The sequence below is a fragment of the Strongylocentrotus purpuratus genome, unplaced genomic scaffold (genome assembly GCF_000002235.5).
Source record: "Strongylocentrotus purpuratus isolate Spur 01 unplaced genomic scaffold, Spur_5.0 spur5_scaffold_2, whole genome shotgun sequence".
Classification (NCBI taxonomy): Eukaryota; Metazoa; Echinodermata; class Echinoidea; order Camarodonta; family Strongylocentrotidae; genus Strongylocentrotus; species Strongylocentrotus purpuratus.
This window is the reverse complement of record NW_022145605.1, coordinates 41,623,418-41,649,621: the sequence shown is the minus strand read 5'-3', so window position 1 is coordinate 41,649,621 and position 26,204 is coordinate 41,623,418. Positions and strand designations below refer to the sequence as shown.

General features: G+C 37.6%; 1 protein-coding gene across 1 annotated transcript; it reads right to left on the bottom strand.

Moving 5' to 3' along the window:
• Positions 1–5,889: 5,889 nt before the first annotated feature.
• On the bottom strand, positions 5,890–15,589 carry LOC115926882 (39S ribosomal protein L16, mitochondrial-like). The gene is made up of 5 exons (XM_030992468.1): positions 15,482–15,589; positions 11,814–11,885; positions 10,625–10,773; positions 9,884–10,049; positions 5,890–6,497 (listed from the first exon to the last, which is right to left on the bottom strand). The coding sequence occupies exons 1-5, from the start codon at positions 15,546–15,548 to the stop codon at positions 6,202–6,204; spliced, it is 750 nt and encodes a 249-aa protein (XP_030848328.1). The 5' UTR covers positions 15,549–15,589; the 3' UTR covers positions 5,890–6,201.
• Positions 15,590–26,204: the final 10,615 nt, after the last annotated feature.

The following is a 26,204-nucleotide window of genomic DNA, read 5'->3' as shown; positions in this document are numbered from 1 at the left end:
AAGACGTTATCATGCACTGCTTTTTATGGTCTCCATTGTGTTAATAGATGCCAGGAAAACATCACTTACGGGGTTCAAATAAACACCCCCAAAAAATCGGCTCGCCGCTTCGCGGCTCGTGGACGATGCTCCGCATCGTCATTATTTTGGTCAACCCCCCCCCCCCTTAGCAAAAAGCTAGATCCGCCCCTGTAATTCGACATGTCATTAGTATGAAATACACTGTCTCCTTGCCCATGCTGGCAGAGTGCTCTGAGGGCGGTATGTACATAATCACCCTTTCTCAATTGCTTCAAGACAGTCAGTTGCTTGACATTAATGGCAAGACCAGTGTTCTTTATTTAATATGCAGGTCGGGAGTTGGGATCGTGTAAAAGTGCAGAAAGGTGAACTAAAAAGTGGTGGGTTCAAGCTCCTCGATCTAATGTGTACATAAGTATGGCGTAGCGTGGGTGCAGACATCAGAGGTGGGGGGGGGGGGGGGGGGGGGGGGCACTGGCATCACGGGGAATGATGGTGATGAAGATGGTTGTGCATGATGATGGTGATGATGGTGATGATGATAATGATGATGATGATGGTGATGATGAAGATGATGATGATGATGGTGATGAAGATGATGGTGATGAGGATGATGGTTGCTGTGATGAAGATGATGGTGATGATGATGATGGTTGCTGTGATGATGATGATGAAGATAATGGTGATGATGATGAGGTCGTGGTGATGAAGATGATGGTGATGATGATGATGGTTGCTGTGATGAAGATGATGATGATGGTCGTGGTGATGAAGATAATGGTGATGATGATGAGAGTCGTGGTAATGAAGATGATGGTGATGATGATGATGGTTGCTATGATGAAGCTAGATGATGGTGATGATGATGATGGTTGCTATGATGAAGCTAGATGATGGTGATGATGATGATGGTTGCTGTGATGAAGAAGATGATGATGATGATAATGGTCGTGGTGATGAAGATGATGGTGGTGATGATTATAAAGAAATGTAAGTGTGATAATTCGTGTGATGATGGTGAAAGTGATGACGATATTGATGATAATCATTATAATGATGATGATAAAATGATAGTGATGAAAAATGATGATTTAGAAACTGAAAGTTGATGTAATCCTTTTTGTTCTTTTTTCCTGATCCTCCTCCTCGTTTTCCCCCTTTTCCTTTTTCCCTTCTTCTACTTGTTCTCCTCCTTCTCCTTCTTCTTCTTCTTCTTCGTTTAAGGGCCTCGTATGCATTTCAGAAGAATGTGAGATCATAGAGACCATACGACATTACCTCACGTATTGTTTTAGAGCTCCATTACGCAATACCAATTTTGTCGAGACAACCGTCTCAAGTGTTTCTCAAACACTGTCTCGATTGGATCCTTTGCTCGATCGATGCATGAACTATTTGTTTTTTGCTCCGTGTAACCCCCCCCCCCCCATCTCACCATTCCAACTCCCTTGCAAACACTAACATGTGTGTTAACCATGTAATCGAAGTCAATGTTTTCAATTAATAACAATCCTCCAAACTTGCCCATCTATTGGAAAGGCGACCTTGAATGGTTAGAAAGGCATGGACACATTCCGCCCCCTTTCGGATCGTTCAAGGGGCCGTCATAGTTTGAAAAGATGAAAATGTATGTGTCCCATAAAATATGAGGAATTATTTTTCATGTTTTTTTTGGTTCAGTTTCGAGGGGGGGGGGGGGTCTTTCCGTTTAGTTCAATTGATATTTATTATTATTATTATTATTATTATTATTATTATTATCATTATTGTTATTATTATTATTATTTTTTTTTTTTGGGGGGGGGGGGAGGGGTCTGGTTTGTTTTTGTGGTTTTGTTTTTTGCATGTCAGAAAAATTGTCTTACTTGTGTCCGACTGGAGCAGTGTAACGTTGTTTTCGAAATCATTTTAATAGGTAGAAGAGTGGAAGACAGGCGGTGAAAAATTCGTTTTGTGCAGACACATTTCTCAAAATTGTAAATTTGCATCGATCTGTTTGATATCGAAGTAACACTCCCCACCCACCTCTGTTCTCAAGCAGTATAATTTAGTGTGGAATGAAATCATGTTTTTCCTACGTCATCAATTAAGACGACTTAATACATGTACGTACATGTTGTTGCCTGTTGGTGACAAATGGCAGGACTGATTGTAATCAAAATTATCAAAATTATCTTACCAATTGATATTTCTCGAGGCAGTGATGTCAGTATAGAGCCATGGGGGCGCGCATCCCCCCCCAAAAAAAAACCGTCAACAAATGAAAAACCAAAGGATAAGAGAGAGAAAGGGAAAGTTATAAGAAAAGATGATAGGTACCCTCTCATAGTCTCCTGTAATCATTGGCCATGTTAATTCGCATTTAGTCCGTCAAGTACTTTGAGACCGGTCCGCCGCGCCGCCTCACCCCTCCTTCTATTCCTTCTCTAGGATAAAATGCCCCTCAATGACTGGATCCATGCCACACCCCTTTGTACCCTTTGTACAAGCCCACATGTTATATGACTATATGGACTTATTGCCTGGATTGATCAGATTTCCTGTTTTTCTCTCATAATAATGAAATGTTTGATGTGCTCGCAATAGTCGATCTGGAAAATGTATTTTTATCATTTTATCATGGGATAGTGTTTGATGTTGGATCACAAGTTAATTATACTTTTACGTTTTCTCGCCTCGAATTAATTTTAAACATAGTTTACAAAAAAATCCAATCAATTTCCAATTTCAAGAAATTATTTGTTCTTAATCTGCCGCATCAATAAATTGTCTGATTCAGTAGCTTATTTTTATGGGGCTATAAATTGGGATTTCTGAAATATAAGGTTTAAGAAAAAAACAGTAACAACGACAAAGCCCACACAAATCTTACCAGGATAGTCACTCGGCGGTGAAAATATGGGAAAATATTCCGTCACCTTTCGCCTTTTATTTTGTGTACCTATTATGTAGGCCTTACGATTGATACCAAGACGGGAGGAGGAAGGATATTATGTTTACTAAACTCTCTCTCTCTCTCTCTCTCTCTGAAGATTCATGAGAGAGAGAGAGAGAGAGAGAGATATATAAAGATAGAGAGAGAGATATATATATATAGAGAGAGGATAGAGATAGAAAGAGATATAGAGAGTCAGACAGACAGAGCCACAGAGAGAGTTAAGAGAGAGAGAGAGAGAGATATATATACAGAGAGAGATATATAAAGATAGAGAGAGAGAGATATATATATATAAAGAGAGGGGGATAGAGATAGAAAGAGATATAGAGAGTCAGACAGACAGAGCCACAGAGAGAGTTAAGAGAGAGAGAGAGAGAGAGAGAGAGAGATACAGAGAGAGATATATAGAGATAGAGAGATATATATATATATATATAGAGAGAGGGATAGAGATAGAAAGAAATATAGAGAGTCAGACAGACAGAGCCACAGAGAGAGTTAAGAGAGAGAGAGAGAGAGAGAGAGAGAGAGATAGAGAGATACAGTCTGACATACAGAGTCAAAGAGCTGGAGGGGTGCGCTAGCGTACAAAAACAGACTTTACTCTTTTTTTTAAAAATAGATATGAGCACATAACCCAAGAAAGATTATAAGCCTGAGTAATGCAGACAAGAAGAAACATTAATGTTTCGGAGTCGTGTGATTATACAAGTTTCAGTCTGCCACGTATGGGGTAGTTGTAAACAATTCCATCAACATTCCGGCTAATTTGCGGCATGATATGTCATTGTAACACCAGGTTTGAGGCTGTTTGCCTCGTATATTAACACGATACTAATGATAAACAGAACACATTGCCCGTGGTCGTATATTGATTGAATAGGATACACTGAAGTGAAATGTTGAACAGAAGGTAATTAAAATCAGTTCATGGTGGAACATGAAGTTTAGAAATGGTTAAGCGAGACTGGAAAAGGGTAAGCCACATGAAGGGAGGCTAGTAAGAGGAGAGGGAGAGAGAGAGAGAGAGAGAGAGAGAGAGAGAGAGAAATATCTCTTAGTGATATCCTATTTCAAACATTCATAACTCACATATTATTGGTCCAATATATCTCAAACATGGGCCATTCTGTTTCTCTAGTTTGTCTGCTTTCATACAAATGAATATATTACAAAGGTTACTTGGAAAAACCAGGAAAAATTAGTGAAATATCAGTGAAATCCAATGAAAAATAGGAAAGCTATAAATTAATAAAATTATAATCAATCAAACAAATTGGGTAACTGTGTGGAGTATATCTGGAAGTCCTGCCCCATTTGCTTCACAGAAAATTTCATAAATTTCTATTTTCTAAGTTTTTAATAAAGGAATATAGTTTTCCATACAGTGGTTGTGTATAAACATCTATCTAATTAATCTATATCTTGGGGGCATATTTGATTATATATTTGTTTTTAGATAAAATGGAAATGTACAATTTATTCAGTACAGAGCTTGAATGATGCGCGACAGAGTTGCTTATTTATTTTTAATCCATACAATTATAAATCAATTTCACTAAACTGTTCCTCGCCCTATTTTCTTTTATCAAAACTTCACATCAAGGTAAACCTTTAGTGCCTACACATGCATTTTTGTTTTACTAGTTTTCATATCCACATATCTGATGCTAGTTAAAACTAATAAGATGATATAAAATATAATTCTCTTCAGGATTGCCTTGCAATTCATCAGATATGAAATGCTAAAGCGCCGTAATGGCAGCACATCTAAAGCCAGGGTAATAATCTCCAAGTTTGGAAGCGCTTAGTGATTGTATAAGTGCTATATAAAAACTCAGTATTATTATTATCATTATATAATTATTTCCAGAGAAATTTGACTATTATAAGTTGTTGTGGCTATGAGAAAACAATCAATTCAAATTGTTTGTGATATCAAGGTACTCAATAAACACAATATGAGTTTCTTACACATACGTATATGTTTCTTTCAAAAAAGTTGTGGACTCCTCCCCCCCCCCCCAACCCTCTTAATTCTATAACACAGTAAACAATGATCATTGGGGCTGCATCTTCACAATGAATGCTTGGTGAAGTTTTTTCACTTTGATTTAAACAAAGCACATTTGGAGGTTGTTGGTCCCTTTAAAGATGCACAATTATGGGTTCTCTGGGGGATTTGACACTTTTTGGGTCATTGATTGTCAAGGGTGGTATCAGTCACCACGAGTACACTTCCCCATTTACGACCAGCAGGTTGTATGTAATAAACGCAGCCTCCAATTCAGAGTTGTTATTCAATAGAAGAAAAGCTTTAAGAAGAAGATAAAGTGGAGTTTATGATTTATTTGCCTTTAATTTTGTCACAGAAATCAGAATACAAACTCAATCACTTTTTTAAAGAAATTTTATTCTAAATTCATAATATCGATCATTAGCTGGGATCACATCTTGTTCTTCAAAGAATTCTGTAAAACTGTCATTTTCCATGCCTCAGAGGGAATCCTAGGGTATGTGAGAGCATCTTGGTATATTGGTTCATTCACTCAACTCTCAATTGAAAAGTTGAGGGTTGAGTCACTGCCCAGTTCTCATGTAGTTAGGCAAGGCATTTTATCTGCAGTTGTCTCTCTCTCTCTCTCTCCACCCATGTTTTCAATGGGCACCTGTCATGGTGTAATCATTGAAATGCAGTGTTCTAAGAACGGTTGCTTAAAGATAAAGTTGAGTTCTGGTCATGCGATTGCATTGTGAAAGAAACGGTGTGGAATCGATCAAAAAGGTTGATCATCTACCATATACGTATTGGTGTGTACTGCAAGGTTCTGGAATCATCAAAATAATAAGAAATTTGGCCTAGTATTGGTAAAGTTGCAAGCACTGTACACAGAAAGATGTATGTGAGACTACACGAACATGTGGGAACATGTCTTATCTGATGTTCTTCCACACTTTCATAATAACAATGATAACTCTCACAAATTATTTTTCACCTCTTCCCAGAACTCAACCTTCTCTTTAAGTGCTAGGGAAATCAATAATATTCAAACACAGTTCGGTAGAACATATGGATTTTATACCTTTATGCGATATGCTCTCTAAAAAGAAAAAAGAAAGAAAAGGAAAATACAGTTTATAATTTGCATGGGCCTCCTCAAAAACGAGATGATATTCCTGAAACCTTGCACCATTGCAAGATCTTTAATGTTCAGACTAATCCAGGTTTGTTGTCCGTCCCGTCACCGGTGCTCTCCATACCATTTATAGTCACATGGTCCAAGGAACTTGGACATGCCCAGATAGTTGCCCTTGGCGATGCGCTCAAACGTCCACGGATTGATGTTCTCCTGATGCCTGAACTGGTAGAGATCTGCATCCCTCTCCATGATCTCCTTAGATACCACCTTGCAACGGAACGGGAGCTTCTTAGAGATCTGGTAGAGGATACTATGAATCTCCTCAAACTCCATCTTACCGCCCATCTCCATCACGATACGACCCGCCTTCACCGGCGTCACGTAGTGGTGAACGCTGCCTGGACACAACAGAGGATGATCAATATTATAACTAGGATAATCATAAATCTGAAATTATAATTTTAATGAAAATATGAATAATAATAATAATAATAATAATAATAATAATAATTCTACATTTATATTGCGCACAACTCTGCTGACATAATGGCACCCTTGTCGCACAGATCAACCAATCAAATACATTACAAGAATATGGTCATTACTCAAAATTCAACAAATTATGTTACAACATAAATAGGCGACAAATGGTCAACGAATGAAGAAGAAAAAAGAAGAAGATGACAGATAGAAGAGGAAGAATAAGAAGGAAAAGAAGAACTTCAGAGAAGAAGTAGAAGAGGAAGAAGAAGAAGGAAAAAAAGAACTTTAGAGAAGAAGTAGAATTGGAAGAAGAGATGATGACGAAAAACAAGAAGAATAAGGAGGATTTATTTTTGTTTGGTTGTGAGAGAATTATGAAGTAAAAACAGATCAAGAAGCTCCCTCATTTTACAACAATCCTGGATGTTTGCTTGCACTGTACAGTCCTTGTTCTCTTCTCTTGGATACAACAGGAAAAAATCTCACACTTTTCCTCAGGCAATACATGTCTTTATTTCCCCTTCTTCCCAGGTACCTATAGTATTCAACATTTAAAAATACTGTTTATACACATCATAATGGTAAAACAAAATATCTACCTCTTTATTTGATTAACGATAGAAGCCCCAAGCGCTTCTTGAGTAAGGTCTGCATTTACCCAGTGTTTCAAAACAATTTGTATTGAATTTGTCTTTTTGAGGACCATTTACATGGAAATCCTGGGGATGCAGTCTTCAGAGTATTGTACATGGATAAGATTGAAATGGGAAAATTGAAATGAACTAAAACGTCGATCTAGCGCTGCTCAGTTGCTGCCGGGCTCACGATCAATTGGGCAAAAGACTTTCCATTTTCGGTTTAACCTAATAAAATTTGGAGTGGACTTTAAAAGATTATTTTTATAATTATATTACATACAACACTCCATTTCATAAGAAAATTCATTTTGTGCAGCGATAATTGAATTATTTTTGTTAGATAAAGCCGTAGGGATATAGGAAGACTGGCCTTGATTTAAAAAAAAAAAAAATGTGGGTAACACTTTTATTTCTGCTCAACTTGGTATCTTTAGTTTTAAATGGGGTTCATGAATTCCACAGGAACAAGATAAGATTTTTCATAAATATGAAAGGATTGAAAGCAATCTTGGTTCCTTGTTCTGGGATAAATGCTTTTACTCAACATAACATTAATTTCTGCATTGGGGAACATACATGTTAAAATAGCGCATAGTGTAGCTTTCCTTAATCAAGGATAATTGAAATCTTGGGGGACATGTGCCTAAATACATTTTTACATGAAAAAAGTGTTATTCCTAAGAGAGATTTTAGATTTTCCTTTAAAATACAGGCTATAGAACATTTAACTTAATCAGAAAATGTATGTCGTGCAGCAGAAAAGTCTAACTCCCTTTGGGTGGTTTTAACTTTAGGCATATTAACAATTATGCCTCATATTCTTTAGCTCTTACTATGGACGGGAAGACCTGCCCCGAAACCCACATGATAGCTTTCTTCTTGTACAGAAATCTGTATAGTGAAGTTTATTTCCTTGAAAGATAAAGCCAAAGTTGATAATAAAACAAAGAATAAAAAATCACAATTGGGCTCCAATAACTGTTTTAAAGGGGTTTAGTATTGTGGTGGGCCAGTTAATGAGTTGGAGACGACAAGTTCAAATATAAATAAGAACACAAGAAGCTCGGAATTACAGTTGGAGTCCACTTTATTAATTATATAAGTCAGCCATCCTCCAATCGTTACAAACGAAGAGTAATTATTTTATAAACATTTTAAATACAAACTGCTTCTCTCGGAGGCTGGGCAGCCCTCTCGACAGTAAACTTGCAGCACAACCTAAACATGTTAACGGAATGAAATAAACTCTCAAATAATATGACTACAAAACCCTGCACATGGCATTTAAATACTGCGGCACCCAAAGAGGCTTTATCACCAGCCAACCAGAAGGACCCAAGAAGACAACCAATTACAAGATGGGATATATATAATTACCCTTAGGTCATCCGACCAATTAGAGAGGACTTATACCTTTAATTAATTATAATCAATGACAAAGTGTAATAGATGAGAGTGATTTGAACTAGTCACCGACAAAAATGGGAGGAATCTATATCTTCGCGAGAATGTAGCGTCCCCGGAAAAACAGTCTATTGTCTAACGTGTTATCGGAAATGAACACCTGTACATGTACATCTTAAAGATGAAGTTGAGTTGTGGCCATGCGATTGCATTATGAAAGAAACGGTGTGGAACCGACCAGAAAAGGTTGATCATCTAGCATATAAGAATGTGTGTGTATTGCAAGGTTCTGGAATCATCAAAATGATAAGAAGTTTGGCCAAGTCTTGGTAAAGTTACAAACACTTGCACAGAAAGATGTATATGGGACTACACAAACACGTGGCGTAAAAAGCCGGCCCCCCGATTTTTACGATATGACATGCATATTTAGAATATGAAGGCATTTGAAGAGCCATGCTTTTCAGGGAACATGTCTTAACTGATGTTCTTCCACACTTGCATAATAAGAACGAGTAATGCTCACAAATTATTTTTCACCTCTTCCCAGAACTCAACCTTCTCTTTAAGGCAAGAATTCATTTCCAACGTGCTTATCGAAATGAACACTTTAATCTAATGCAAGAATTCAAAACCAAGGGTTGTTTACCCGTTCCCGGCATACTATTGGAAACATAATTAATGCTATTTAACTTTTAGGTGTATACAATTAATAAACCCAGCCGACTCTTCTATGGCTCTAGCGCCCCCTTTAGATCAACTGAGTTGCCCAAATGAGCGTACCACTACAGTATAACCCCAAACATGACCTACACACTGACTAAGACTGATACAGTTTCTAACTCAACGATTGTCAGATCTCGAGGTTTGAAACAATCGACCCATTAACACACAACCCAAATAAAAGACTCCTTGAAGTTTGAAACTACATTAACAAGCTGGAAAAGCAATCGGAACTACAGGCTGGCAAAAACCTTGAAATTGGTTGAGTTCGCCACAGCAGGTGACTGAGAGTGAGGACCCCCCCCCCCCCCCCCCCCCCTCCTCCCCCTTGCTGGGTGCTGCTCGCAGTCTTCATAATTACTTTTGGTTTGAACCTGCCAGTAAGCTTAGAATTTTACAAATGAATGCATACTCAAAGTGCTTTTAAGACAACCTCAAAATTAAAACCATGAGTGAAACAAGAGAGTTTACAAACTCTCTTGTGAGAACCTAGTTAATGTCATATGTGGAAAATAGCTATAATCTCTGTCACATACCTTTGCCTCCACCCATCCTCTGTCCTTGACCTTTTCTAGTGACCGGTTTGAAAGGTGCATTGACCCTCCACCGACCAAACATGTGGTCACTATCTCCAATGAAGCGATTGATGGTCAGACGGATCATCTCAAAATGACCATGCTGCATGTAACCTGGTGTAGTAGCCTGGTAAAAGAATGAAAGAATGGAAAGTGTTAATATTTTGACTTCATATTAAACTACTTAACACTAAATTAAATGTAGGACTTTACACAACTTCATATCGTATATCAACCAGCACACAGATGAACATATTAATCAGGGCCCATATTAATAAACCATTACTAGGCTAGTTGTCAACTAATAAAGGCTTTAGTACATAGGTGGTTGAAAACTAGGAATAGTAAGGTTTCATGTATACAAGTTCTAGAACTATAGAATTTATATCTGTAATTCTGTACTATACTACACACAAAAAAGTTCACAGACCTTACGCGTACCAATGCCGTTGAAAATAGGGGCCTCACAATAAGGGACCTGGCTCCCATCCCCTTTGCATCAGGATCATAGGATTTATTGGAACAGTAGGGCAATCTAGGGGTACTGCTCCTAAATCCCCTGCAGGGGCAGGTATCCCATTCAAACACATTTAGGTCTTCTTCACATAACAATGTTTGACAGATTCCTTACCAACATTGTGGTATGAAATCATATCTACACTTCATGATTATCAATATATGAAATAAAGAATGTTAACTGACCAGTAAGCCATATTGGTTATAGATGAGAGTGTTTGCTACTTCAGAAGGGCCTCTGATGTCATGTAAGCTTTTGAAAACTTTCCTGTATCGAGTCTTCTTTGGAACTTTATTCAGGAACTTGAGCTTGGGCTTGGGTGGGATTCGGACATCTGCAGAAAAAAAATCAATTACATCGAACTCAAGATCAACATCTTGTTACTTAATGTTTTATGCAACATGTACACCTCGTCATGTTCATACAATGATGATACTTGTATATAAAAATTTCAAATGCAAAATTAATGTAGACACTTAGTATACAGTTAGATAATAGTTTCCCCTCATATACAGTTCATAGGGGGACATAAATATTACAAAAATATGTAACATTCAAAGTTTTAACTTTTTAAATACAAAAATAAAAATAAAATAAAATAACCCTATCAAATCTTTGATTTATTTTAAATTATAAATAAAACCCCAACCTTATTTGAGTGTTCTAATGTGCTCTAGATAATGAAACGCCAAATATCAATACTACATGGAAAGAGTTTTAAAAACTCTTGCCAAGTCCTACTCATCCTCAATTATACAATGAGTAAATGCTACTTTCTCATAATATTACAAGAGCTAGTTTAAAATTTTAATGCAAATTCAATATCATGCAATTATTAAGCAAGTATAATAACATCTAAAATAGTCTCTCAGTAACTGTGTTAACTTATTATGGGCATTCCCAAATCAAGCTATGCTTTTGGGTTTTCGCCTCCTTCGGTTATCTGAATAATTTACTGTATACTCTATGTTGAAAACTTGAAATCATTGTTACATGTACATACATAATTTATATATACATTGTGTTTCATTGAGAAGGAAATAAATGTTAATAAATACAACAACAACAAAAATAATGGAAATGTAAATCACCCCTCCTCAGACGACTCACTGCTGCCTTCGGGTAATTTATGATGCAAGGAGTAGATTTATCAAGTCAGCAAACCAATTTTCCTTCGGGGAAAAGGAAAGTTCCCAAATGTTATAGAAAAAGACTAGGCTAAATAGAGAACTTGGTAATCAATGGGTATGATATCTGATCATGCCGATATGATTTATACAATTTGTGTAAATTATTGTATTTTCCATATATATTGTGAGTGTTTCAGAGACTGGTGCTAGAAAGAAACATATATGACTTGTGTTTTGTACTCACCATCAAATGTGTTGAATGGCTCAAAATTTTTCATTGTTGCAACTTGCAAATACACTGGGCAGGGAGGTCCACCTGAACAAAATGAAATATGAATAGACCTATGATTATGATAATGAAATGAAAATATCATGTGTAGTCTACACACCCACCACAAAAATGTTAGAAATTCATGTGAAGGGGTTATCAATATCAGATTGTCCTAAAGTTAGCACCAATGATACACATCCTGTTCTTTGTATCAATGCAAAGCCCTCGGTTTTTTAAAGTTATGAGATTGAAATGCAACCAACATTTCAACTAAATCTAAAATCTGAATTAGGCATTACTGAATGTTAAAACTAGATTTAACTGAAAGCAATTAACAAAGCCAAACCCATTCATCTCCCGACTCGAGAACTGTCATAAAAAAAAAGAAATTTAGCTTGGGGATTTCTTCTACGCTAATCCGTTCGTAAGAGCCTTGAATTTCATGGTCACTAATGACGTTCAGAATTAGACAGGCCCGATGGAATGGGCATGTCATTGACTGTAAAGGCATGCTGAATAAACTCAGTGAGCCCCCCCCCCCCCTTCCAGGAAAAATCCATCCAAAAACTACTTTTCTTGTGACTCAATCAGAGCCTCCTCTCAACTCATTCTTCCTTTTTACCTGCCTATTTTAAGTCCTGCCACCTATCCCATAAATAATAATAACGGCTAAGGAATTATGTATTTGAATCCTAGAATAGAATACTTTTACTTAAATTTAACTTTATTTCCTAATGAGTAATGATTTCAGTCTACTGTAAAAGCGACTAGAACAAGATAATATATTCCTCTTGCAGCGCTCAAAACTCAATCCCAATCTTTACTGTATGTACATGTATATCTCTCTGTGTACAATGCATGACACGTTTTTCCATCTTATTTTCATAATTGGGAGTATAGACTGATATCCAGTCATTTTTACTGAAATATCTTTTAAAAACACTTCTCATACAGTAATCGTACATGATTTACTGCAATCTGAGCTCGACACCGTGTCTAGTACTGTGAGAATAAGGGAGTAGGTGTGAGATTACGCTACCTGCTGCTGTCGCGTGTTCTTGTTTGCAACTCATTAATATTCATATTTTGATGGCGCCACTGAAATTTTTTAATAAAGTCTTGGCTTGAAAATGACGTCATCTTTCAATTTTCCCTCTCATTTTGAGATGGCTGTAGCTATTGGGCTTAAACCAACACAAGATTGACATAAAAAAGTCTTCTATCTAATCTATATACTAAATTCCATCTCACAAAAATCTGAATTTAAAAAGATAATTAAGATATCATCTTTTTTGGTTATATTTTCTAGTAGTAAGTGACATTTTTTGATATCCGTGGAATTTAAATGTCATTTTTTTTCCAGGATCACAAGCAATTTAGGCTAGGTGTGCATCTCAATACAAACATATACCAATTTTGCATGATCACGCAATGCACGTAGACTGCATAGGGATGCGTGCCATCTCTATGCGAAGGATTTTAACACACAATATCGAGGGCGCGATCAGACACCCTACTAAATATCTCTTTTTTAAAGACTTCTAGAGTCGGGAGATGGAGAGTTGGCTTAGAGTAGGGTGTCTGAACGATTTTTCAATTTTCAATTTGGGATCGTTTTTCACCATTTTTGTTTGATATTTGAATTAAAAATGTAATCAGAATAATACATTTCAAATTTCAAGTCTCGCCGATGTTTCTATCAAAAGATACAGCCCCTTCAAAACGCTGAAATATTCATAGCATTTTGCTCAGAATCGAAGAAAAAGACGTACACGCAGAGTTATGTTGTTTTGCTAAATTTAGCCAAACAGCTGTATCGCGCGATATGCAAGCGTATGCATATCGTACGCAAGTTGCTCAGCCAATGCGCGACTTGCAAGCTTGAGCCACGCTGTCTCCGCGATGTGTGCCATTGACTAGTATGGGTTACCGTTCCCGCCATAGAACCCGGAAGTGAATACACGTTGTAGTCAATGGCAATATCGCGGAGACAAACTCTCCGCGATATTGCCATTGACTACAACGTGTATTCACTTCCGGGTTCTATGGCGGGAACGGCCACCCATACTTTCATTCACTATAAGCGCACATGTTACGCGATGTAACCATGGTTTGGACTGAGCGGAGCTCACGCCTCCCTAATTAGCTGATTCCAAAAATGTGGGAAGGGTATTTTCAAACTGTTATAACAAATGATCCCTTGGGGCTAGCGAAAGAAAAAGCATCTGGATATTATCCTTACGTCTAGCCCTGCTTAAGCCGCGGGGCGGCAGCTCAGGAAAGTGGCAAAGTTTGGAGCTAGGATGCAAACAACATTTCAATCGCTGTTTTGACCAAGATATTTTTAGAATTCTGGGGGTGGCCCCCGATGGGGAATATGGAGAAAAACCTGCTCTTTCACATGACACCTCATTTATTGAGTTTCACCTTCAGGATCATTTGTTATAAAGGTTTGAATTTCAAATTTTTTCATAAAATCATTGACCAATTTTGGATGGTCGCGCAATGCACGTAGACCACATAGGGAAGCGTACAATCTCTATGGGAAGGGTTTTAGCACACAACATTGGGTGCGCGATCAGACACCCTACTTAGAGTCTAGTTATGATAATATAATGGCTTTCTATTCTATAAAACCTAGTCTTAACACACAGAAATGCCTAATTAAGATGTTGGTATTGGCCTCCCTAACTTTAGTGACAATTGATGATGACACCTAAATAGCAGTAAAAATTCTTTGAAAATTCAAAATCGTAAGTCTACTGACTATGCTGACCAACTGTCAAACTTGACGATCAGCAACTTTGTATTCATTGATTGTGTGCATTAATTTAGTGTGTAATTGATGCCTCTCAGCACGTATACAGTGCTAGAGGTCAATATGCATTAGCATTGACTACTATGTCTATGCTTTGCTGGAGTGACTAGGCCCTAGGCCTGGCGCTTGTTCAGAAACCTATCCAAAATTTGACCCGTAACTCCGGCAAGGAGATACCCTAGTAGTAGTTACTAAAACATCCCCAAAATGAAGTAAATATTCATTAAATGTCGAAATAAAGATCATAAGTTAAAAGTCGTTATGTTTATTACCTGTTTCGTGTCATTTTTCATGTTATTTTTGGAGTATTTTTCAGATAGATCTAGACCTCTAGGCCTAGATCTAGGTCTAAACAATGATAGTAGTATACACTTTTTCACAGGTTTCATGGCAAACCACTGCACAATACAAGTGCATACTGATGGTGGGAAACCTGTGCATGTGAAAAAGTGTATACCGGTAGATCTACTAATAATCAACGTTTATCCAAAAATAGTCTACTCCAAAATTAACAAGAAAATTGACACGAAACAGGTAATAGGGTCTAAACATAACAACTTTTAACTCATGATCTTTATTTGGACATTTAATGAATATTTACTTCATTTTGGGGATGTTATAGTAGGGTATCTCCACGCGGAGTTACGGGTCAAATTTTGGATAGGCTTCTGAACAAGCGCCCTACTAATGCATTGTCATTGACTACATTTACAAAGACACATTATCAAATATGCGGGACTACGGTTGAACTAATGATTTTATAAAGCGGAGTTAAACCTTGATTTCTCATTGAAAGAACGTAATATATTCAATCCAACCATACCATTACTTCGTGGAACATATTTTACAGCTGACTGTGTGATAAGACACCTCCTGATGACAGAAAACATGATTTGTTGGGGTGTATATTCTGTTTCTAAACTTCTTTTTGACCACCACTTTGTCTGAATTTTGCGACCAATATCACAATGCCAGGGGGTGATGGTGTCTTAAAAAAAAAAAAAATATATATGAATAAGGGTTGGTCGGACCCCGGGTCGGACCGCATTTGATTGATAGAATTGAAGCGAATGAGGGCAAGAAAAGGACACTTCGCTGTATTGTAAATTTCATTTCGATATAAATGAAAAAATCATGACGATCTGCCTGGAACTATTACGTTTCTAAATTTAGCAAACGAGTGAGAAAAAATACACTGTACTATCTCTGAAATGCCATTCCTTAATCAAAATACCCAGCGAGATCTCTATAGTTGACGTTATATTCCAATATATATTTTTGATATAAATCTCTCGGGGCACACCGGTTGAAATACGATGTACTATATGGTCAAAATTTGAGGGAGCAGATGAGCCAGGCCGGGAGGGTAAAAACTCCTTGCCATTCAGAATAAGAACATTTACTTTAGTGAATCGGACACACATACATTACGTTCTCTGTCTCTTTTCCTGTATGTCTTCTATCTATCTCAATGTCTTTATTTTCTCTGCTGTACGCCACATCAAGAACTCAGATCGGATCATTCCAAAACATTTTTCGATAGTCATTTAATGCGCACCTCTTGCCATAGATTTCATTTGAAATTTATCATTTATATTGATTTACATATTACAATATAAGAAGAGTGTTTTCTAGAAAACTATCTTTTTAATATTACCTCACGTTCCTTCCCCCTTTCGTTCATCTCTCCCCTCTCTCTCACCTCTTTCTTGCAATTTGATTGGGGGCACGTGCCCCTCCCCCGTAGCTTTACGCCACTGTTTATACCCCTAGCCCCTTTAGAGTGGGACAATTCTGTATTTTAAAGTGAAACGGACACATCTCTCTGTCTCTTTTCCTGTATGTCTCTTCTATCTTTCACTCCTATCTCCATTTCTTTCTTTTTTCTGTTTTGTACAATACATCAAGGACACAGATCGGATCACCTCGAAGCATTTTTCGATAGCCTTTTAATGCACCTCTTATACAACAGATAGCAGTTATCATATGTCATGTTATAATGTTCCCATGTTACTGATTCACATAGAAGTGTAATATTTGAAGAGCATTTTCGAGCAATTTCCTATATTACATCACGTTCGTTTCCTTTAGCTCCCCCACCCCTGCTCTCACCATTTTTCATTTTCCCCTGTTCGATTGAGAGGAGGGCACGTGCCCCCCGTACCTCCTCCATGTTAGCTACGCCATATATTGTTGCTATACACATTATAAATTTGGTTTCACCCAGCGCTTCGGAACGGTCGCATAATAATCATGATACTAACAAGTACAACGCTCTGTACATGGCACATCATTATTATCAACATTATATGATTAAGTATCAGCCTTTTTTTTTTTTATAAATAACTTCTAAAAATATATTGGAATAGAAAACAAAAACATTATCTTTCTCCTACAACCGCTGCCAATAAAAGAGTAATATAGGCTTTCTCTGATCTTTCCTACCCCCTTGTCGCCCTGGTACAATGTTCCAGCCAGGTGCGTACACAGGGGGGGGGGGGGGGGGGGGTATTTTATGTGTGTAACCCCACCCTAAACCCCCCTAACCCCCCCCTTTGGATTTTTTTTTTTTTTTTTAAAATTCCCATGGCTGACCTAAAAAAAGCTGACCTTACCCCCCCCCCCAACGGAGCAAAATGTAAAATTTTCAAATTTCGAGACCGAAAACAAGAAGAAAAAAAGTGTCCTCTTACCCCCACAGTGCAAATTTGTTTAGGGTTGTGCGGTCTACATGTATGTTTTTGTTTTTGCTTACGTTCTACTTTTTTAATTTTTTTTTATTGTTTATTCAAATACCGTACATCATTTTGTATGATTCCTATACTATTCTTTTGTTTCTGGTGGCTGTCCAGACCAACCCTCTAGGGTTTTTATACACCAACCTAATTCCTATTTGTTTTTTTTACTGTCAATATTGTAAATATGTTAAATATATTTATGTAAAAGTAATATTTTGATGTTACTGTTTTTTTACTATGGAATTAAATATTAAAAAAAAAAAAAATAATAATAATAAAAAAAATGTTCTGTTGTTGTTGCTATAGGGGAGGGGGGGGGGTTGAGTTAAAATAAATAATAGAACACCAGCCCTCCCCTCCCGTCGAACCTATAACACAAATATAGTGCTCACCCCCCTTGCTTATTCGGCCGGTCGGCTGAGTCGCCGTTAAATATTTTCTTGGGCCCTCCCTCGCCGCCGGCTGGATCCGCCCTTGAGCCTGACAATAATTGGCCCACGTTTAATACTGAGATTACCCTCCACCATGTCTACCAAACTCCAAGCACCTCCCCCATAACGACGACTTAAAACGTAGGCCTACCTAATAGAAAAGGAATTTAGGTGGCGATAATGGGGGGGGGGGGGGGGGGGGGGGGGCGGGGGGGGGGGTACTTCTTACGGGTGTGTACTATTATCTCGTGTATCCCCCCTGCGTTTTATTCTGTTTATTAAAGCGTTGAATAAGTGCTGACAAAACCACGTAGCCTCGCGGAGAAATTAAAATTAAGAACTAAGTCTTCTGGTCAAAACAGACTACAAAGTGGCGTTTTATGGGCAATAAATAACCAAACAGTCCGTTTCTTTACAAAATGCGTTTTGCGAGAATAGAAGAGAACCAAATACTAAGTGCCTGTTGACAACTCTTAGTGTGATACAACGTATAACTTTTAATCTTACTCGTTTAATTGATAATAAAATCTATTATGCGAATACTACTATTTCAGTCTTGATGTACAAATTAGACTGCATCTTCCCCATGCACTGTTATTGTCATAATTACTCTTCATATTAAACAGCGTTGCCCGGTAAAAAAATCGCGTAGCGTGGGCGCTGGTAAAGAAAGGGGGAACCGACAAAAACGCTTTTGAAGTTGTAACACCTACTTCAAGTGCTAAAAACGATAATGTTTCTATGTTCCATGTAGCCAAAACTATTCTTAGAGAAAAATATTTACCTTATTTATTATGTTCTCAAATTAATTTGCAATTATGTCTTTCTTTTGTTACACTACGTTTTGCTGGAAACAAAAAAGCCCGAACGCGCAATTTAACTTCCCAGCAAAAGGTAGTATAGCGCTACGCGACGTTTTGCTGGGCAACCGACGATAATATTAAGCAAATAATTACCGTTAGTGAAGGTGATAGTTTGAGAAAATATCCCAAAACTTTGCATTACCTTTAAGTTTTTGATGTTGACGCCGCAGCCGTCGCTACACCACCGCCGTCACCGGAAAAAACGGCGTCTTTGTCTCACTTTTGCAATGCAGGCGAGACAAAAACAGATCGTTTTCATTGAACATTTAATACATGAACATACAGTGTTTAATACATCGAGATGAATGAATTAACAAACCAAAACTTCTTTATAATATGGAAGGCTGAAAATAGAAAAAAAAAAAACACTATAGTTACGATGTAACAATGAAAACTGAAATCGGATTGTGCGACGCAGAAATTAACAACAAATTATATCATTTCTAATTCAGTTCACTTATGTAGAAGAAAGGCATTACTCTTACAGTTCTAGAGCCGACAGTGGTTTCTATCTTAAAAGAATATGTCTTTTTCTTTGATACTTTTAAGGTGTTGAGATTTTCTGAAATAATGAATAATGAGAAATGAGTGTCTCCAGTCGTGGCCACGATATAGAGAGTGGAACCATGGATGCTAAAGCTGACGATTATCATAAATCCATGTCTACCGCCCTCAAATGAGATTTCAAACCTCTCCGAGTTGTCCGAGTGCGAATACTCAATTGATTGGTTAACACTGTTCAACCAGTAAAGACGACGCTCTGTATTTACACAACAACAACAACAAAAGAAAGAAAGAAAGAAATGAAGAAAGATGTCAGATCTTGTCATCAAAATATGTATCTGAATATTACAGTACAAAGGTCATAATGCTGGCCAATTTGTTAGCCCTTCACAGTTTATTTTGTTGAGTAAATTAATAATCTAGTTAACCAATCACTTACTGCAGAAACAAATACTTAGCCAGACTCAGTTGATTATGGTTTGTAAAACTTTTGTGAATAATTTCACTGTTTAGCCAAAATGAATTATTTTCTGTAACATGAATTCGCATTCTTGAATCGTCAATTTACACTAAATCGTATATTTCTACTTGAAAGGGAAAAATTCTTGCTTATCATTTTAGAGTGTCTTGACTTTGATGAAAATAATGTGACGTGCCATTTTTATCAAAATGTAGGAGTTTAGCTTCAGTGTCTTCAGCATAGATGCTAGACTGAACAATCTTCCTGCTGACGTTGAATCGAATAATCTTGTCCAGTCCTCCAAGATAAACTATTCTGTTTAGGGAATGAAAAGAGAGTTATGAGAAAATGATTTTGTCTTAGGCGTAAAAGAAAAAGATGTGGTATTGCCCTTTGCTACCCAAAAATCTATGGTCGATGGTCGGCTTTTTAATAAAGCTTTTTTTTTCATTCGCTAAAAAAAAAAAAAAGGGATAACAACAATATGTATTTTGTTTGTTAAAATGGAAATCATCAGATTATTTCCAAATTCTCACTCGTCTTCTGCCATGTCTGCCCTAGTTTCAAAATCCTGCTAACGTAAACAAGTAGACCCCGGCCTTTTGTACGTTCACTGCACCAGCTAGAAACCAGCAAATCGGGGCGACGTTCCCGATTTTTAGTCTTTTGGGCGACGGTCCAAGTTTTGAGGGGGGGGGGGGGGGGGGGGGGGTCCGATCGACCGACCCAGGTTCTGGCACCTAAAGGGCAATACAACATCTCTTTTGTATAGACCTTATTTAGCTAGGGTAGCTACTTCCCTCTCATTATGGTAAATATAGACATCAGTTAATGAGTAAATAATTCAAAAGAGGAGGCAAAAACCCGGAAAACGACGCTTGTGTTTACGCTCATTCTTACTCCCTCCCTCTCTCTCTCTCTCTTTGCCCCCTCTCTCCCTCCCCCTCTCTCTCTCCTCATTGCCCCCTACTCTCTCTCTCTCTCTCTCTCTCCCTCTCCCTCCCCCCTCTCTCTCTTTCTCTATCTCTCTCTCTCCTTCCCCCTCTCTCCCTCCCCTCTCTCTATCTCTCTCCTCCCCCTCTCTCCCTCCCCTCTCTCTCTCTTTCTCTCCCTCCCTCCCACCCTCTTCCTGCTCTCTCTCCCCTCTCTCTCTCTTTCCCTCCTTCTCTCTCTCTGTCCCCCTCTCTGTCCCCCCTCTCTCCCCTTCCCTGCCCTCTCTCTCACCCCTCCCTCTCTAACATCTAGGTAAATAATGACTATTCAGTTCCTTACTGATCACGACTATCCATAGCAAATGATATCCAACTATTATTTGGGTCGGTGACGAGCGTAGAGGGCGAGCTTCCATCCAGATAGGCCTTCTTGAGGTGCTTTTCAGTTCCACTATCCGAGAGCCAAAATATCTCGCGAGTTTCTTCAAGCACATGGATAAAGAGTGCTCCTTTAAGGTAAGGAATATAGGTATAATATTGGGATAGGTAAAACGAGGGAGAGAGAGAGAGAGAGGAGAGAGAGAGAGAGAGAGAGAGACAGAGAGAGACAGAGAGAGAGAGAGACAGAGAGAGAGAGAGAAGGAGAGCATAAAACATCCTGATACAAACATTTTTTTTTTTTTTTTTTTTTTGGGGGGGGGGGGGTCTTCTTCTTCTTCTTCTTCTCTCTCTTTTTTTTTTACTTGTTGCCGTTCATCATCATCGTCGTCATAATATTTTTCTTCTTTCCTCCATCCTTTATGCCGATTTCCCTTTCTATATTTTATTTCATTTCCTTCTCTTACATTGCTCGAATAAGTTTTTTTTTTCGCATACAAATATCGCTGATATAAAAGCTTACTTTCAGATGTTATGACGATTTCCATCGGTATGACGTCATCAATATCACTTCTCATAATCCTGTATCGAGAAGGCTCCGTCCAGTATACTCTCCTTTCCAATGCATCAACAGAGATATCAGAAGTCTCACCTCTGCCTAACGTTGTTAAATGCTTATAGTAAGTGGTTAGGGGTGTCTCCCTAGGCTTAAGTTTGCTGGTTAACCTGTGTTCATTTAAGGCAGAAAAGATGTATGTTCCAGTGGCTACAGAGTAATAAAGAAAAATGTAACATAATGAATATGATAAAGAACATCTCTATTTCACATCTTGGAATTAAAGGTATAGACCAGTTCTGGTCATGCGATTGCATTGTGAAAGAAACGATGTGGAATCAATCAGAAAAAGTTGATCATCTAGCATATAAGTCCGAATAGATATGATAATTTACCAAGTGTATCAATTAGTAGGCGGTTTCCCGGCAAGATTGTTATCATCATGTATTAGTCAAAACATATTGTTTCACATGATAGGTAATAATAGCTTCCATTTCATTTTTGAGAGGGGGCGTTTCCAAAACTGGTCCATACCTTTAATATATACAGTGCGTCCCAGAAAAAACGAAACCGAGAAGTATTGATGTTTTATCATAACTTAATCACAACCATAATTAATGAATGATACATATCTGGAAAGCTTAGAGTCTCCTCTTTCAGTTGATGCTACTCACGTGATGCATATTTGACAAAAGACTTAACTCCGTTTCGTTGACAATCAGCCATGCATGAAGACTCTCGTCTACGGCTGATTGTCAACGACACGAAGTTAAGTCTTTTGTTAATTTCGTTTATTGATATGGCAGGCATCCAGTGAAAACGAATTCGTTTAATAAAATTATGGAAATGCAAGCACTACTTTAAACAAACAGAACTTTGTCATTCCTCGCTCATTTTTCCTGATTGAGGTGTCATATGAAAGGGCAGAAACTCAACTTTCTAGAAATGTGAATTTTTCTTCGAAATTCAGATACCGCCCGCCAAATGTCTTTTTGGTTTCCTTCCTTCAAATTGCTTTTAATCACTCATGCGTGAAATATGCATTATCTTACGTGAGTAGCATCACATGAAAGAGAAGACTCTAGGCTTTCCAAATATGTATCATTCATTAATTATAGTTGTGATTAAGTTATGATAGAACATCGATACTTCTCGGTTTCGTTTTTTTCTGGGACGCACTGTATAGACTATATTATCTACCTTCTATCTATCTTTCCTCATCCAATATCTAATACCTATGTACATGTATATCTATCTAGAGGTGTCATGGTCTAGTGGAAACGTCACCGACTTTGGATCACATGATTTATGATTCAAGTCCCGCCACGGCATTGATTTCCTATGGCAAGACATTAATCTACAATTGCCACTCTCCATCCAGGTGTTAAATGGGTACCCACTAGGATGCCAACATGAATGTGGTTGAATTGACATGTGTGCACTTGTCAAAATAGCGCCTGGTTGGAATATTCCTCAGGAAGCTTGTAAGCGCTTTACACATGTGATGGTTATTTAATCATTATTATTATGTCTGTACATCTCCCTGTTAAGATACAAAATGATGCCAATTAATACATTTATAAAAGTGTCACACATAGCCCGAACCAGTTTTATTTCAATGAAAAATAAATGTATTTACAAAAGGTGACACGCGAACGATTTCAAAGTATAAAGAACAGAAAACGCATAGCATGTAACTTCATCTATTTAATTGCTATGTTTTTTTCGAGGGGGGGGGGGGGGGGAGGGGGAGGAGGGGTGGTCATGAAAGAACGCCTTTCCGTTGATATAATTGTTACCTGGTCGAACGCAACGTGAGTACCAAATGTGACCAGGGGGGATGCTGGTTCCAGGTCTAGGAGCTGGACTGAAAGAGACTTTAGTTCCTTGAATTTTGGCACAAAGCTGGTCGGAGCACATGCCATTGGCTCCTGAAAAAAAGTATGACGGATTTTTAAAAATATTATTTTGATTGACTTGCTGGCTTGAACCTTTAATTCTAATTACTGTCATCAAAATAGTCATGGATCTTCTTTGAGAGAACATTTGCTAAAAAAACATGGTCTAGTCTAATGGATACATCAACGGACTGTGGCTCACATGGTTCGCGGTTCAGTTCCGATGCGGCACTAATGTCCTTTGGTAAGACACCCAGTGGGTACTAGATAGGATGCCACCGTTAATGCAGTTCGATAATCATTGGGTCATTTGTAAAACAAACGACGCCTTGCCGGAATACAGACCTCATGGAGCAGAGCGTATGCACTACCATGCGAGGATTAGTTTGAATCGAATGACGAGGGTAATATCATAGTCACACTGCAAAGAGCTTAGAAACGTATTAATAAGCTCAGGGGCGTACGCAGGGGGGGGGGGGGGGGGGGTTGGGGGTTCAAACCCCCCTTTGATATTTTTATGTGTGTAAACCCCCCCCCCCCCAAAAAAAAAAAAAAAAAAAAAAAAAAAACTACCCCCCCCTCTTGTTTTGTTTTTTTTGTTTTTTTTGTTTTTTTTTTTTTTGTTTTTTTAATTTTAAAAAAAAAAAAAAAAAAAAAAAATATTTATGCCCACGGCTAACGTAAAGTGACCTTACCCCCCCCCCAACAAAAAAAAAAAGTCAATTTTTCAAATTTCGAGACCAAAAAAAAAAAAAAGTGTCCGCTAACCCCCCCCCCCCACCCCCCCCCCCCCCCCCCCCCCCCCCCCCAGCTCTATACAAGCATTATACAAGTAATTTGTTCCGAGTATGGCCTACCACTTGCTCTCTACTCTATAAATATGATATATATTTATATTTATAATAAATAAAACAATTGAAACAAACATCCTTGAGGTTCTCCTCTTCACTATGACCGGTTTCAAGTTTATTTCTTCAGATAGTGAATTCAAAACTCTTACAATTTAAAAACAAATGCAACAAAATATGTACAGAAAATGCATACGACCGCATTCCGCTAAAACAGTGCATTCCTTGGTAACATAATTATCATATTGTATTGTTATATTGTTACATCATAGATAGCCAACTCAAACTTAAAAATTACCAAGAAGTAATTTGTTGTACCTCTTGGTAATTTCAAAACCACTACAGTTTAGACTATAAAGCAAGATTCTAGATTTTAATTTGAACATATTTTTATTCCAATTAATGTCAAAAACAATTTTAAAAGTGGCGGGCATATATATGGGCAAGTTTTACACCTCTTTAAGAAAATATTGTTTTTTTCTTCATATTTTGGTGAAATAAATTGCTCTTACGTGTATGATACGAACGAAGGAGTAATAATCCCAGCTGGCAAAGGAGAAACTGGAAGCAAGAAGGATTAAATATAATAAACATTAATGTAAAGAATGATTTTCCTCGCTTCTTAATGTTCTACGTCTGATGGATACGCTTAGTTCTCCAAGGCTACAATGCCATCCAGTCGAGCGCACTGAGGTGTACGGAAAAAAATCCTTGCAGATCCGTTATTGTTTACCTTGGTTGTACATACTTCGAATTTGGATCGTTAAAAGAATTACAAACGACAAATGTCACTAACGCAATTTTTTAAAATTGATATCGACTAAACGGAAGTGTCCTCAAGTAAATAAATTCAAAGCTTAATTTTGCGTCTTGATGTTAATTTCCATTCGATTTTTTTTTTTTATGAAAAAGAAAATCAACATAAATTGATAGTTAATAGTGGGGGGGGGGGGGTAAAGGATGTTCTCTTTGCTCCGTTATGTCAGTCCGTAAATGAGGGAGAGAGAAAGAGAGAGAGAGAGAGAGAGAGAGAGAGAAGAGAGAAAGAGAAGGAGAGAAATAGGAGAGAAAAACTTCTTGAACAAATCAGGGGGAAAGAAGAAACTTGTTTGAACCCATTGTCTTTTTTATTGCTTTCCTCCTTCCCCAAAAATAAAGAGTAATACTATTAGTTTTATTTCAAACTTACAGTTTGTGGTATAGGCTATTGAATGATTATCAATAAAAATGGTTACTTCATTTATAAAGCAGTCTTAGATATAATGAACAGTTTTACTGCACTTCAAAGAGTACAAATAAACAGACAAAAAGCAGTCCGAAAACATTCATAGAGCCACCATCACCACAACAAACGTAAACATATGTTTGGGCATACTCTAAATTAATTAGTAGTTGTTGTTGCTTATAACTTACCCTTTTTATCGACATATTTGCAAGTAAGCAACGGAGACGAGTACAGATAATATGAATGCAATGACGATGACGATGTCGTGTTGATGAGGTCTTTGATGACGATGAAGATGATGACGACGAGGATAATGGTAATGGTGAAGATAAGGAGGAGGAGAACAATGATGGTAATGACAAGGACAACGACGGTGATGATGACGATGATAAGGTGACGATGATGGTGATGATGATTGTGACAAGATAAATCACACAAACTGTGGATATGATTGGTTATAGAAGGCTGCCACAAGGAAACCACTTTCAGCAGATTTAAGAATTAAACTATTTCAAATAATTGTTCTCCTTTCGCATGCTCCTTCAGACTAAGTCACTTATCTGAGATGAATCTATCGTATACGAAGATGGATTTCATATCACTGGCTTCACAACTTCATAAACGAAATGAAATGAAAATGAACTTGTAACACTATTTATATTAATTATTACTTATTAAATATTAATCATTTCCTATTAGTTTTTATTTTACGA